The sequence below is a fragment of the Cryptomeria japonica genome, chromosome 10, assembly GCF_030272615.1.
Source record: "Cryptomeria japonica chromosome 10, Sugi_1.0, whole genome shotgun sequence".
In the NCBI taxonomy this organism is placed as follows: domain Eukaryota; kingdom Viridiplantae; phylum Streptophyta; class Pinopsida; order Cupressales; family Cupressaceae; genus Cryptomeria; species Cryptomeria japonica.
In genome coordinates this window covers 689,507,604-689,524,062 of record NC_081414.1, presented here as the reverse complement: position 1 = coordinate 689,524,062, position 16,459 = coordinate 689,507,604, and the positions used below count along the sequence as shown (strand labels likewise).

Sequence of the window (16,459 nt, the reverse complement as noted above, 5' to 3'; positions counted from 1 at the left end):
CAATGGAAGATGTTTGTGATCATCTCTTCATTTTACACACTCATGCTGATATAAGGACTGTCCAAAAGAAAAGAAAATGAGCTTTATAGTTGTAGTATTTGATTTCAATGGAAGTGTAAGTTTTGAAGATCATATTTGTGTTCCTTTAAGGTACAACGTTGATAAGTTTTTGAATTCCTCGAGGAAAACTATCTAGGGAAAATCCATATGCATGAATATTCATCATCAACTTCTACAAAAGCAACTCAACGGGCCATGAAACATCAAATATCTAAAAATGGAAAGAATGTTGTGGTTGAACATATTAAAATAATATCTTTATAATTAATTAGTTGATGGTCAATAATGTAATATAATGTACATATTAGTTAGTTTCTAATTTTCTTTTGTTTACAATTGTTTCTTAATAGAAACATCATCTTCATGAATACTATATGTACATCTTTATTCTTTTAATAAAATCATTGCATTCCATGAACATGGTATCATAGCGGGAAAACAAAATTCGTTTTTCTATTCGAAAATTTTTCCATCTTTCTGAAAAATGAATTTTTTAAAGGGCCTGCAAAATATTTTTGTGACCTTCAAATTTCAAATTTCAAAAAAAAAAATTCCAAGGGTTGTGTTTGCGTAAGCTTTGTAGGGGTTTTTTGCATCACTATTGTGACGCGTTTTCTTCTGCAGTCTGTGTTTTCTACCCGCGTGACTTAGTTTTCGGGCATCGAGGGTCGTTTTTTCTGTGATCATGAGATTTACTTTGGATGACTCTGTGTTTTCTCCTAGGCATCGCTCATGATTTTCATCTGCAACTTGCATGACCTTCTATTCGTCTGCCACAACCTGTTCTTTTCTTTTTCGCGATATCTGGTTTGTTCTTGCTTGATGACTCTGCATTCTCTTATGTCTATGCTCGCGCGAAGGATTTTTGGGCGCGTTTTTCATTTTTTTCCAGCAACGCATGTTTTTCTTCTGTGACACCACATGAGTGTTCTTCCTTCCCCGGGCGGTCTACAACTTTCCTTTAGCGCAACGGTTCCTTTTTGAAAATCGCATGATTTTTCTTTGAAATGTGTTGTGACGTATTCACACAACGCCCCATTGCAAATGGGGACCCCTACCTTTTGCTTTCTAGGGTTAGATTTCTTGGTCTTCTAGGTTCTTGTCTATTGACCTTTTGCATTTGGAGGGTCGCCAGGGGGCTCATTAGGATAGCAGGCTCTGCTTGAGTCAGGTGGATCTACTCAAGAGGCCAGGTCAATTGAGTGATTAGGGGTAATTTAGATCATTCCTAGGGTGTTTTTTTGTGTACTATCTGGTCGCACTTCAAGTTGCTAAATCAAACCTTGGTTGAATGCATAATGTCCTCCTAGGTCCCATCCCTTACATAGCGAATTCGTCTTGAGAAGTCTGGAATGTCATCCTGATCTTCAAATGTCCTGAAATTTGGTTGTTTGGAATGTCATTCTGATCCTGAAATTTGACTAAGTCTGGAAAATTGAAGAATTCTCCAAAAACTAGATTTTGCATTATAACTCCTGGAGGTCCGAAACCACTCTCAAACATCCTGACAATATATATGGAATATAACTTATACTTAAATATTATATTCCATATATGAATCCTAACGAAGAGACTAAAATGTCAAATTCCGCTCCTGACTCTTCCAAAGGGTCCATAGCAAAATTTCACAAACGACCTAAGATTTCACCTAAGTCAATGAGTGGTTGAACGAATTTGCAAAGTTATGAAAGGAAATGCATCAAAGGGTTGAATCTAAGGCAAAGTCAAGTCGAATCCAAGGTGAATTGAATCTAGAATAGGAATTTCGCACCTGACCCTTCCAAAGGGTCCAGAGCGAAATTCTCGTATGACCCTATTTCTTCACAAAACCTTGAACTAAATGCCAACTTGAGGATCAAATTCACTTGATCATGATGGAAGGAGGCTTGAGAAGTTATGTCTAAGGCATGGGAAGGAGAAAGGAAGTGAGAAATTAGCTCAAAATATGAATTTCGCTCCTGACCCTTCCAAAGGGTCCAGAGTGAAATCCTCAATTTGACCCACTATTTGGCCTAAGGCATTGAAAAGTGAGGATTTTGAGCTAAGTAGATGGCAAATAGACTTGATGGTGGTAAGGAGAGGTGAGTGTGATCAAGTTTGAAGGTGGATTGGATCAAAGAAGTGTGAAATCAACCTAGAATGTGAATTTCGCTCCTAACCCTTCCAAAGGGTCTAGAGCGAAATTCTCCATAAACCTCATTTCCTTCCTTGTTTTGGCCAACGTCTTAGTTCCTTGGGCATATTTGGAAGTGGATTGACATGTTCTTGCCTTAGGAAGTGATTAGAAGTGGAGGAGTGAAGGATTTTGTCCTAAATCATGAATTTCGCTCCTGACCCTTCCAAAGGGTCCAGAGTGAAATTCTTGAAAACACCTATTTCCCCTTTAGATGAGGTCAAGACCTTGGTTCTTATGGTGTGGATGGAAGTGAAGTGATGTGTCCTTGCCTTTTGAGGTGGATTGGAGTTGAAAAAATGAAGAAATGAGCTCAAGACATGAATTTCACTCCTGACCCTTCCAAAGGGTCCAGAGCGAAATTCCCAAAATCTCCTTTTTCTCTCAATTTTGTGTCAAGCCAAGTGTGGATCAGGGTGAATTAAGATTGAAGATGTCCTTAAGCATACCTTTGAATAGCTTGTGACCATCAAATATGAAGGAATTGAGCTAAAACTTGAATTTCATTCCTGACCCTTCCAAAGGGTCCAGAGCGAAATTCTCTAAAGGTTCTGTCCTTGGCCATGATTTGGAGCGAATTTCTCCTTTCAGGCCTTCTTAGGGGTCAAACAAATGTTGCTTTCATGAGAGAGGGATCCAAAGTTGAAAGTCAAAGGAAAACAAGGTATGAAGAATGAATCTAGGTGAAGGAAAACAAGCAAATCTTGAATTTCGCTCCTGACCCTTCCAAAAGGTCTAGAGCGAAATTCTCAAAATCACCTAGTTTGCTCATGATTGATATCAAGACATGGATTCCTAGGCCATGGTGGAGAGAAGACTAGTGTATGCTTGCCTTGGGAGGCATTTTGGAGTAGAGAAATGATAGAATTTGAGCCTAAGGAAGAATTTCGCTCTTGACCCTTCCAAAGGGTCCAGAGCGAAATTCTTAAAACCTCTATTTTGCTCCCAATTTTGCATCAAGCCTAGTATTGATTGAGATTAGAAACATCCTTAGGCATGCATTTGAGCAAGTTGTGGTCACAAAATGTGAAGATTTTGTCCTAAAATGCAAATTTCGCTCCTGACCCTTCTAGAGGGTACAAGGCGAAATTCTTTGAAACTCCTATTTTTCACCTTGTTTGAGCTAGGCAAAGGGCTAGTTGTGAGATTATGATGAGAAGAGGTTTGAAGGCTAGGCCTAAGAGTATGAAATGATGAAATGAGGTCTAAATTGAGCAAAATAGCAAATTTTGCTCCTAACCCTTCAAAAGGGTCTAGAGCGAAATTCTTTTAGGGTCTGTCCCTGGGGAGGATCCTAAAGCAAATTCCATTTTGATCCCTTTTTGTTAATGATTTAAGGTAAGAAATGCTATATTAAGATCATGTGTACTTAATTAATTTTTTGGTTTGCTTTGCAGATGGAAGGAGATTAGGCTAGGACAAAGATGACCTATTCCAAGCCCATCATCATCAAGGATATTCCAAATGCATAAAGGAGGAGTCAAGGTGTTTTGAAGCGTTAGAAGACTACAAGTGTTCAAGGAGTTGCAAGCTATCTCCAAAACCTTCACTTGGCCACACAAAGAAACCACATGATGGCAGAGAAGAATGACCTTACAAGGTGAGGTATGCTACCAGAGAAAGAAAACTTGACAGTGAGGAGGCCTCATCAAACACATGGGAGTCAAGGAGGTACATCATTCATCGCGTCAAAAGACAAAGGAGGATCAACCAAGACACAAACGCCAGACAAGGTGGCGTCCCTGTCACTGTTTCTCTAACCAGATTGGTCCACCTCAGCATGTCCAAATTCAATGTACCTGACTCATCAAAGACGGCACAAACTTTGGTGTACCTACCCTGCTTCCTATTGCTCCTCACTCCTTGAATCTAATTTTCTCATTGGCTAAAGGAGTTTGTTGTAACAAACCCTAATTAGGGTTTCTATCTTGTAATCCTAGCCATTAATTCTAAGTCAATCAGAGCCATCAATTTGTAAAGGGCTCTATATATAAAGCCCTGGCTCTTCATTTGTAAAGGTTAATAGTCAAAGAATAGATAAGAGTTAAGAGTTAGTAGCTAGAATAGTGAATAAAATAGCAATTAGAGCAGATTAGGAAGACAAGGCAAGAAATTGTTGCCCTTGATTGTAAATAAACTCCATTTTCATTGAATTCGTGGTGAAATGTGTCGTTTCTTTACAATATGCATGGTCTCTTGTTGAATCTTCATATGAGATGGTAAATAATTAGATTGAATGGAGAAAATTGTTGAATGTATTTGTGTGGAATCTGCCTAGTCCAAACCACTAGCCTCTTGCTGATTGTAAGTGCGCCTTGCGTGATCAACTGGCATAGAACAAGCTTAATCTCGAGTCGCTACACATCTGTTGTTCATGCATTATCTCGAATGGTGATCAGAGTCTGATAGTGTACGATTTGAACATATTTGAAGCATCCCTTAGAAGATCGCATTGAGTTGGTGTTGAATTGTTCTACTTGATGGTGAGACCCAACCCAATAGGACTCCACCTGGTCATTCATCCATCCTCTCGCATTCTAGGTCTTAGAGTAGTCTTTCTGAGCCCTGTATCTTTTGATATTTCTTTATCTCCCAGTTAGTAGATAGGATTTGTGATTCTAGCAAATCAGACACTCGGGTCATCAACGTAAGTCCCCTTGTGATTCCAGCAAATCACATCATACCACAAGAGCTTATCCACAAGTAGAGAACCTACATACAAGAACCTTGGAGTTGCCTCGATTGATCCTTCGGCGAAATCTTTAGCATTCGGGGAAACTTTGTTCAAGAGAGGATAAGATACCCTAGTATTTTATTCTGTGTTCGCATGTGCATGAAAAACACATCAACAAAAGGTCGACGAGATTTTTTTTCCTCCCTTGAATCTGCGACAGCTCCATCTAACGGCTAGGGTTTTTCTTTTAACCCTCTGTGTTCTTTGTCGCCTAGGGTTTCAACTCAACCCTCTAATTTTTCTACAACTGGGGCACATTTTTTCAGAAAAATCGTGATCTGCTTTCTTTTGTCTGCTAGGGTTTTTGATAAACCCTTTGATTTTTTGCTAGAATTATTTTTTAAACAACAGATTCCTTGTGGATTTTTTACAAAGATTTATGGGTCTTCGTCAGATTTTTCTAGGTCTATCAAAACCTGTACCTTAGGATTTATGCCAGACATACTTCTTTCAATCTCGAAGTCTATACCTGAATCTGCATCGATTTTTGCATTGGAATCAGTGCCTCGGGTTTTGTGCTCTTCAGAAATTAGTTTTTCACCTCTTCTTTGAATCTCGTTTTTCGTGACTCGTAAAGCATGCAAGATGGCATCTTTGACCAACATAATGTTGGAAGGCAGTCAGCGATTTAACGGCAAAAATTAATTAAAAAAGCAGCGGATGGTGACGATCTTTGAATATTGTCACCTAGATGATCTCGTTCAGGGAAAAGAGACTCGTCCTACAACAGCTAGATAGGATCAAGACAAATTTAATGAGCACAATCGGAAAGCCGTGCTACTGATAAAACTCTTTGTTACTAATAATCAGCTGCCTCAAGTATCGTTAGGCAAGACAACTGCAGAGATCTGGTCCCATCTGAAGGATTTCCATGGGACATCAGACAAGAGTCATGCATTCTTTCTAAAGAACCAGTTGTTCTCCACCATGATGGATGAGACAATGTCCTTACAGGAGCATTTGACAAAGATTAAGGACATCCATGATCAACTGGAAGCAATTGGTCAAAAAATGGAGGAAGAGGATATGGCAGTCATCACCCTAAAGAGTCTACCTAAATCCTATGAGCACTTTATAGAAACACTCAACATTACTTCAACTAATGTTGACTTGAAGTTTCCAGAGTTGTGCACCAAACTTCTACAGCAGGATCATTGGAAACAACAGTTTGGTAGCGATGCCACTTCATCCTCCACAGAACAAGCCTTCACAACCAAATCCTTTCACAAGGATAAAGGCAAATCTCAGTCCTCTCAGCAGAAAGGCCCTAGTCAATGTTAGGAAAGCTTGAAGAAGAAGAAAGTTCAGTGTAACTATTGCCACAAGTATGGTCACTTGATAAAGGACTGTCGAAATCGTTTTTTCTTCTAAACAACGGAAGCAAGGAGGGTCTTAGCCTAAGGCCAGGTTGCAAAGCACTCGGAGCAGAAAAAATCTGCATTTTATGTTTTCATGGTGAAAAGACTTGTAGATCATGTGAAGCCTTCTGCTTGGTACATAGACTCCAGTGCATCTCGACACTTCACTCATTGGCGTGATTGGTTCACAGACTTCTCACCTTTCATTGATTAAGTCATTTTTGGAGGAGGTGAAGAGTGCACTATTGTCAAAAAGGGCACGTTCAAATACAGTTTGGTGGGAGGAATTTCATATTCCTCAATGTATGCTACGGTCTTGGCATGGAACTAAACCTTCTCTCCGTGAGCCACATTATGCAGTACTCATATTCCTCAATGTATGCTACGGTCTTGGAATGGAACTAAACCTTCTCTCTGTAAGCCAGATTATGCGGCACTCTCCTCAACTTGAAGGTGGCATTCAATTCACACAAGTGTTCGATTATTGATCATGCGACTCGCACTACTGTGGTTGTTGGTATTGAGGATCATAGTTTATACAGACTTGTGGATACAAGTGATTCTCTGGAGCATGTTGTTGCAGCTAAATCATCTTCTATCAGTAGTCTCTGGCATCAGCGGCATGACCACCTGAACATCCATTATCTTGCTCAGCTTGTTCAAGAAAATTTAGTTTATGGCTTACCTGAGATTCAAACTCAAAATCAGTGAATTTGTGGAGCTCGTTAGGCTGGGAAGCAACATAGGACACCATTCAAGGATGGTGACTCACGGTGAGCCTCCAAGGTACTATAGTTGGTTCACATTTATGTATGTGGACCAATGAATACACCTTCTGTTACTAGTTCCAAGTATTTCTTGCTTTTTGTAGATGATTTCAGTCATAAAATGTGGGTGTACTTTCTTAGACAAAAATCAGATGTGTTTACTGTATTTCAGAAGTTTAAGGCCTTAGTAGAGAAAGAGTTTGGCTGTCCCATAGTTACTCTTAGGTCAGACAATGGGGGGGAGTTTTGTTCTACCACTTTCTCCAACTTTTGTGATACCCATGGCATCAAATGCCAATTAATCACACCTTACACTCCTCAGCAAAAAGGCGTTGTAGAGCATTGCAACCACACTATAACTAAGATGGCTAGGTCAATGTTGGAACACAAGAGTGTTCCCAAGAAATATCGGGCAGAAACAGTATACACCGCAGTCTATCTCCTTAATCGGTCTCCCACACAGGCTGTTAAGAGGAAGACTTCTGAGGAAGCTTGGACTAATCGCAAACCTAGGATCAATCATCTGAAAGTCTTTGGCTCTTTAGCATATGTTTGGATTCCATATGCCAAGCGCTCCAAGTTGGATTCCAAGAGTCGGAAACTTATGTTCACATGGTACAATGACAACCACAAGGCTTACCGACTGATTGATGTAGAAACTGATTATCTCATCTTTAGTCGCAATGTTGTCTTTGATGAAGAACGAGGACCTTTTCAGCTATCCTCGTTTGTGTAAAATTCTAAGGATCAGCCTTTGAAGGCTACTGATTTGGGAGTTCGTCTTCCATTAGCTTCATTTGATGGGAGGGACGATACAGAATCTGAATTTGATGATGCTCAACCTGAATTGCCTCTAGATGATGTCAATATTCCACCTGTTCAACCTATTCCAGATCCAGTTCCAATTATTCCTCTTGCATCTGATGTTGATCCTTCTACTCTCCGGCCTAAATGTTGTGCTAAGATCATAAGTGATCTTCATCTTGATGAGCTCATCGAGGGTAGATCTCTCAGAAACAAGAGCAAGCAACAAACTACAGTCAACTTTGCTCTCATGGCCAACATTCACAATGTTTTTGAGCCCCAAACATACTCTCTGAAATGGGTATGGAAGCTGAGTGCCAGAGTCTTTTGAAGAACAACACTTGGGTCCTCTCTGATCTTCCACCAAGGAAGAAACCCATTAGCTGCAAATGGGTGTATAAGGTTAACTACAAAGTTGACGGAACCCTTAACAAGTACAAAGCTCGGCTCGTTGCTAGGGGGTTCTCACAGAAGGAAGGCATTGACTATGAGGAAACTTTTTCTCCTCCAACCAAGGCCCAAAATGAGTACCGCCCTTGCCTTAGTAGCTCAATTTGGTTGGAAAGTCCATCAGATGGATGTTACGAGTGCATTCCTCAACGATGAGTTGTAAGAAGAAGTCTACATGACATAGCCTTAGGGTTCAAGGTTGCTGGAAAAGAACACCAAGTGTGTAGATTGGTGAAAGCACTGGATGGCCTGAAACAGGCTCCTCGGGCTTGGTACATTAGAATCGACAAGTACCTCATAGATCATGGCTTTCAAAGGAGTCCATCTGAGTTTAATCTGTATGTCAAAAACGCTAGTGGTGATATTCTTATTCTTGTTGTCTATGTTGACGACCTCATTATCACTAGTAGTTTGACATTTTTAATCGATCAAATCAAACAGAGTTTATGCCAATCCATTGACATGATAGACTTGGGACTTTTGCACTATTGATTAGGTGTTGAAGTTTGGCAGACTAAAGGTAGTATCTTCATATCTCGGTCAAAGTATGCCTGCGGTCTGTTGTACAAGTTTTGGATGCAAGACTGCAAACCTGCATCCACACCTATGGAGAAAGGGTTGAAGTTGACAGCCAAATCAGATTCAATTGTGGTGAATGAATCTGGCATTCAAGCAACTGGTGGGCAATCTCATCTACCTTATTGCTACTAGTCCTGATCTCAGTTTTGCAATGAGCTACATTTCACGCTTCATGACAGCCCCCAAGGCTGATCATTGGGTATGTTTTCAGTTTGAGATTTGATGCAATCACATGGACTAGCAAGAAGCAGCAGGCAATTGCTCTTTCCTCGACCGAAGCAAAGTATCGAGGAATAGTTAAGGCAGCTTGTGAAGCAGTTTGGCTTCGGAGGATGCTTTCAAACATGTGGATGTCTCAAGAAAGTCCTACTCCCCTTTACTATGACAATGAAGGGGTTCTCAAACTGGCCAAGAATCTGTCTTCCACGAGAGAACCAAGCATGTTGAACTTCATTGTCACTTCATTTGGAAGCTAGTTGAAGACAGATCATTTTAGTTGCTGTATGTTCCGACAAAGGATCACATAGCAGATATTCTCACCAAGTCTCAAAGCCCCTACAAGTTTGTAAAATTTAGGGGGCAACTTGGTTTAGTCAATAGATTGACCATTACGGAGGGTATTAGAATAATATCTTTATAATTAATTAGTTAATGGTCAATAATGTAATATAATGTACTTATTAGTTAGTTTCTATTTTTTTTCTGTTTACAATTGTTTCTTAATAGAAACATCGTCTTCATGAATGATATATGTACATCTTTATTCTTTTAATAAAATCAATACATTCCATGAACAGAACAGCAGGCATACTTTTTGGTCCTTTCAAAAAGAAATGAAAATAGAGTAAGATCCATCCAAGCAAAATTCCTAGGAATGGGTAATGTAGGGAAAAATACCTTCTAAGATGTACCATCCATGTGCCCAAATACCTTCTAAGATGTACCATCCATGTGCCCCCAAGCATATGTTAAGGGTGGTGGGTCAAATTGGTTGAAAGGGTTTGAGAGAGTAGGCAGGGTGTCCACAAATGTAACGAACACTCTTGCCCATTATTTACCTGCCAATCTTTTCCATGGAATCTTTGATACACTCTTTCATTTCTCTTCTAAGGGAAATTTGGATCTAAAATTAAAAAAGCAGGTACTTATTGTAAGAGAAATAAAGGAGAGCAAGAGAGACATTTGTTTCTAGCTAGACTAAACTTTGTTTTAGTACAAAGGCCTTTCTTTTGTCATTCAATTGTTTTAGTAAACACAAATATTCTCTTATATCTCATTTCAATTTATGCTTAAAAATTGATTTGAACATATACTATTTTAAATTTCGTATATGGATTCAAATAAAGAACTTCATTGCTGTATTAACTAGTGTCATTTTCTCAGATAATCCATTACTTTTGGGTACCATTGTTTGTGGAAAATTTAAAGAATAGAATTGTTCAATTTTATTATCTTTTGTTGTTCAATGTTAGCATTAAAATTCTTCATAATCTTGCTTATAGATTATAAGAAATTTGGTCTTCTGTAATTTTTGCTATGGGCTGTTATGCACTTCCACACTAGAATCAAGTAGGACTTGGAATATTAAATTTTATTCCAGAGCTCTAACAAGTCTTTGGACATAAGGAAATATTCTTACTTTATTTGAAAACTTCAGAAATCCTCTTTAAGCTATTAATTAGTATTTACTTCCTAGAAAGATTAAATTCCTCCTTCTTAAAATCTTGAGGTAACCAGTACCAAGATTTTCTGAAAAAGGTGGATCTTTGATGCCTTATTTGTTGCCTGTAAATTTTTCCTAGTCAACATAAAGGTGTCACCACAAAAGTGAATTGCACAAAAGACTGTTATTTGTGCCAAAATGCTTCACCTTTTGCATAAGAGAACGATATGATTTGTATATGACTCCTATACATTTAAAATGGATTACTATATAGGTTGTGCAATATTAGTCTTTGAAGGAGATCAACAAACGTTATGTGGACCTGGGCAAAGAAAGAACCTTAGATTACTCGAAATCACTTAAGGAAGCAAGCATACCCTGCATCTTTTTACAGTCCTCCTTTATGATTATTCAAATTGCAAATTTCTACAAGGTGTTGGTAACTTTCACTACTAAGTTGCTATAAATGGGACTACATAGTCACTTGAACAGGTGCATCTTATTGTCCTTGTGCAACTTGTAGGTGTTGGGATAGGCACCATTAACAACTTAGCAAATATGTTGATAGGGCCAAATGAGATTACCATAATCCATGGTAGTAACTATATATCAAAAACTCACCCAAATACTTGCTAAATTGCAAAACAAAACCCTTGGGAAAGTAACTAAACTAAAAACTTGATGGTGAGTTTTTGGAGAGTAACTCGTTGCCTATGTTCCTCGAGGATGCATCCCCTATCCTTTTGAATGTGTTCCTATACCAAAGATGTTCTATGATGTCTTGAAAATGTCCCCCAAACCATCCCCTATCAAATATTTTTGAGTGCAAACATCCAAAAAAAAGACAACAATGCAATGGGAACGATTGCTCATCCCTATGCAATAAAGGTCAATGCACTATGAAGTATGTTTTGTGTAATGCAATGTAATCAGTGATATGAACATAAACAACAAAAATCTATATTCTACAATTCATGGGCTAAACTTTCAATTTTATTTGCTCTCTATATCTCTATGCTATGGAAATGCCTTCAAATTTCAAAAACAAGCTTTTGTCCTTTTTTCTACTTTTTTTTATATTTTTTTCCCGATTTTTCCTATTTCAATACCAATTTTTCATCTTATACTTTTGGTTTGCCAATTTCTTCCCCAAAAGATTTTTGCTGCTATGCAATTTCAACTATGGGTTCTCCCATGAACCATTACTGATTGATTTACTCCTTGTTCCTTTGTTTGGCCAATTACAAGTTGTGGGACTTTGTTCCTTTTTATTTCATGTACTCTTAATTTAAATGGACATAACCTGTTTTGACCATTATAATATTTTCAGGAACTCTTACAAATTTCTGGGTTTTTTCTTTTATGCACAAAAACCTACATTGTAAGAATGAAAGTAAGAAGGCAATCAAACAACTAACACAGTGGCCTTGATCCTAGATCAGGAAGGATTGCAAGCATGAAAAAGAGAATGACACATCTCTAGTAAATAGTTTTAAAACTCGTGGACTCACCACTGACTCGCGAGTCCATTGGCGGGCCTAGTCAACTCGCCAAGGACTCGTGAGCCGAGTCCTGGCGAGTCCATCCCAAAGACTCGCGAGTTTTTTTAGTGGACTAGCGCAAGTCTTTCACTCGGACTCGTGAGTCTTTCACTCAGACTCGCACGATTCAGGGAATACACCCAACCATGATTTTAAGTGGTTTTTTTTCATTTTTTTCACTCATTTGGCATTGTTTCTTGGTGAAAACAGGTTTTTAGGATTTGAAGGAGGAGAGGAAATTTAAAACCTCATTCTCTTCATCAAAATATATACATGAAATATAACATTTAAGTATAAGTTTCTTATACTTTAGATGTTTGAGAGTGCTTTCAGATCTCTAGGAGTTATAATGCAAATTCTAGGTTTTAGAAGATCTTTTAAACTTTTCAGACAATCAAATTTCAATAATCAGTAGGCTCCTATTAGCATTCTTTCACTCTCTATCTCACTCACTTTATCTGCCCCGAATTTTAAACCCATCTATCTCCCTATCACTCTTCCTCTATCCCCTCTCTCTACCACTCTCTATCTCCCTCTCTCCCCAAGATCTCGACCTATCTCTCTACCCCTCTCTCTCTCACCCTCAGACCCCAGCAAGTGGTGCTACCCTCAACCTAATTTTGGTGAGCTGGAGAAGCCACATCGGACTCCTAGAACTAGACCTATCTCTCCCTTGGTTTTCACTAGAGCTGGGAAGAGGAAGATGTAGTCTTCTCTTTAGTTTGTTCATTGTTGTTTTTCACATTTGGACATATCATTATATGTAATTTTGTAAACATTTATAAACTTATGCTGCTATTATACATTTTAAAGTTTGAAACTATGAGTATGAATGATGAAATTTCAAATATTGAGTGTTTGGAGATCATATGACGTGTAATGTTTTGATTATGGCTCTTATGTTCTCTAAATGCATTAATTTCTTTATGTTTTTTTTGTAAAACTATGGGTTTTTTTTTCTGGAGTCCTTTCATGAGTCTTTCACGAGCCCGAGTCCAAGTCCAATTTTTTGGTTTACCGAGTCCGTGGCGAGTCCGAGTTTTAAAACTTTTCTAGTAACCATGGCAATCAATATACAAATTGAGTAATTCAATAATACTTGAGAAAGTAAATTTATAGTAGTGAGTAGTGCAAAAAACATTAATATTTTTTTATTATAACTTAGATATTTGGTGGCTTGGACCTTGGCTTCGTGAACATCTCAATATATGATCCAATGATATGTTTTGATGAAAAACAATTCAATGGTGTTCTAGTGGACATGTTAACCATAGCAGAGATCACGAAGATTACAATCAATCTAAGTTACCGGGTTCGCCTGTCTAGAGCCCCTAACACAGACCGAGTCCGCATGGGTCCTAGTTTGCATTGGGTTTGTGACTGGTTCGAACAGGGTTCACCCCAGGGGCCCTGGGTTCCCTGTGGGTTCATGTTCAACATGAACCCACAGGGAACCCAGGGCCCCTGGGGTGAACCCTGTCCAGACATAGGCGAACCTAGGCGTGAACCCGAGTGAATCCAATTTCGCCGGCTGGGTTAAGTCACTTAAAGTGACTTTTAAACATTAAAATTTTATTTTTTTTGCCTTTTTAAAGCAAAAAAACCCTAATCCGCTTGTTGCTATATGAATCTATGATACATTGATATATATTATATGGCATATGAGTATATGACATAATATGATATTATTGAAATTCTGAACTATCAATTGAATTGGCATTTGGCATTGATCAATGATGAAGTAGCATAATATTAAATGTATTTAGATTTGTAATTTTGTAAATTTCTTTAAATTTTTGCATATATATACATACATATATATATATACATACATATATATATATATATATATATATATATATATATATATATATATATATATATATATATATATATATATATATATATATATACGGATAAACCCAACCCACAAACCCAAAAGGCAAAAAGAAATTTTGCCCAAACCCACGAACCAGGTTCACGTCCTCGAACCCACTCCCGAACCCGAACCGGTAACTTAGCAATCAATTGATGGATAACCTGAGGTTTTGTAGCAACAATGCAAGGGCAAGGGATGATCGAGGAAAGAACTAAACTTGATCCAATAATGATGTAAGCAAAGCAAAATAAGATGCAAAGGAAACACTTAACTGCAAGAGGGCAAACCAGGACTTGTCAAGGGATGGGAACCTGAAGAGATAAACAAAAATAAGACGGAAAAAAATATGCGGATTATGTAAATGTTTCTGTGCTTTGTGATGTACCTGCAATTCCCTGCATTAATGGCATCACAAAACGACCAGAAATCTTTCTGTTGTAAGGCAGATCCTTGTGTAGTATGTCCAACATTCTTGTCCATCCGCACCCAAAAGTATACAGCATTTCCATGCCTGGCTGTTGTAACTGCATTTATCAATTCCTTTTCAGCAACTGCAGAAAGAGAAACCTAAACACAAGAAATTTTTGCAGAGTCAGCAGAAAAAAATGCAATACAACTAGTATCTGCTTCGTTAGCACATACAAGGAACTTCAAATTTCATTCCAAAACTTTCGTTCATATCTTGTGACCTCTTAATGGCTTTACTAATTTATAACAGGCCAAACCAGAATCAACACGTCTAAATGCAATTATTAATTAATTATGATAATTTCGTGGAGAATGCACTGGAAACTCACTATATGCACAGTCAAATTTTCACTCTCATTAAATATTAAATCTCATTAAAAGTTTATTTTCAATCTCTCTTTAAATATTAAAACCCATTAACATATTACATATCTAAAATCTTGCCGCCTTCAATAAGTCAATTTTCAATTTTCAATTTCCAATCTCTTTAAATAATCCTATAAATTAATTGTCCGTCTAAAAACTTTCCCTTTGCAATAATCCAGAATTGACTTGAGCAGCTATTACATAAACAAGTGCACTGTAGTGCACTGCCACTTACTTGAACCTTTGTTCTTTTATACGAATCAACTTCATGTACATTATCAATGAGAAAGTCAGGAATAAGAAGTGACATAAAACCCTACATATTCCAAGATAAAAATAAAGAAACAAGAAGGATATATAATATTGAAACCTAAAAGTACCGAGAAAACATAACATCACTAGTGTAATGCACTTGTAGTAAAAGAACAAAAGGTACGAAAAAAATCACAAATCAAACAGTAATGTTCTGTAAAGTAAAGATACAGTTATATTATACATAGTTGAAACCAATCAAAACAGAAGACACATTCATCAGCCAAGGTAAAACATATCAACCAGATACATACAGTCTTACAGAAGTAATCTATTGAAAATGTCCAATAATGGGTTACACTGCAAAAAGCTAGATAATATTCAACTTCAATAAGAATAATGCAAGTGAAGAAGCTACTAAACTAGAGGAATCATCAAGAACAATGGTGTGATATATGAATCTTGAACCATCAATATTACTCGATCGGAAAATAGATAGTTCATTGAGTCACTAAGCAAAAGGCAATATCACGTGCACTTCTGAGTATCAACAAGGATGAGCCACACTTCTATCCAGTAATGTTCATTGACAAAAAGAAGAGAAAAAGAATGTAATATTATCTACATGCATTCCATCTATGCTTCAAATCCAGCAAATATTTCTTGTGCAGCATTAGGCTCCTTATTCATAAAGAAACATGAACTCGATAATGAAACTTCTACTGCTCTAAACAAATAATCATACCCGTGTCTAATCTTACAATGGGAGAGGCATTCAAAAGCTAATATTTTCAACGTCCTACACTTATATAATATTCTTTATATTGCATTCCCAATAGATATACTACTTTTTCAATTTAATGCTTTAGTGTATAAGCTGTTTTCTTTTGTCCTAGACCCAATTTCAAACAATAAACCGTTGTTTCTCTAAGCTTTTGGGACTAGCATCACAAAAAAAATTCCCAGATTTAAGGCGCAGAGTAGAGACTGTGGAGGGAAAGCAATTAATATTACTTAAAGAAATTAAACAAAACAGGAACTTTAAAGAGCAAATTTGCAATGACAATTCTATCCCTTTTGGATTTTGGGGCGTTTTTAGCGTTATTTTCCATTAAAAAATTTACCTTTTTTTAGCTCTCCAATTCTGAAAGGTCCCCAAGTCCCTGGGGCATCCAAGACAACACCAAACCCCCAAGGACATGCACCCATGGAATACTGCAATAAATCTAGTGGTAACAAAGATTGCTAGTAAAAATAAATATGATCCAGAATAGGAAATTAATACTCAAAATAATTAAAAATCAATCAATTTGGAGTTGATGGAATTAGACAACCAATCCACCTGATATAAACGTGTCGCCCATA

The 16,459-nt window shown here is 37.6% G+C and overlaps 1 protein-coding gene across 3 annotated transcripts in view; it reads right to left on the bottom strand.

Annotated features, from left to right (window-relative positions):
- The window catches only part of LOC131076577 (uncharacterized), a 56,559-nt gene that overhangs the window by 18,494 nt on the left and 21,606 nt on the right, over positions 1 to 16,459 (bottom strand). For all 3 annotated transcript variants that reach the window (XR_009113406.2, XR_009113407.2, XM_058013820.2), the window contains exon 11: positions 14,394 to 14,575. Coding sequence is in view for 1 of the 3 variants with exons in the window: in XM_058013820.2 (XP_057869803.2) it covers positions 14,394 to 14,575 (182 nt within the window). In the remaining 2 variants the exon portion in view is untranslated. The remainder of the gene's footprint in view (positions 1 to 14,393; positions 14,576 to 16,459) is intronic.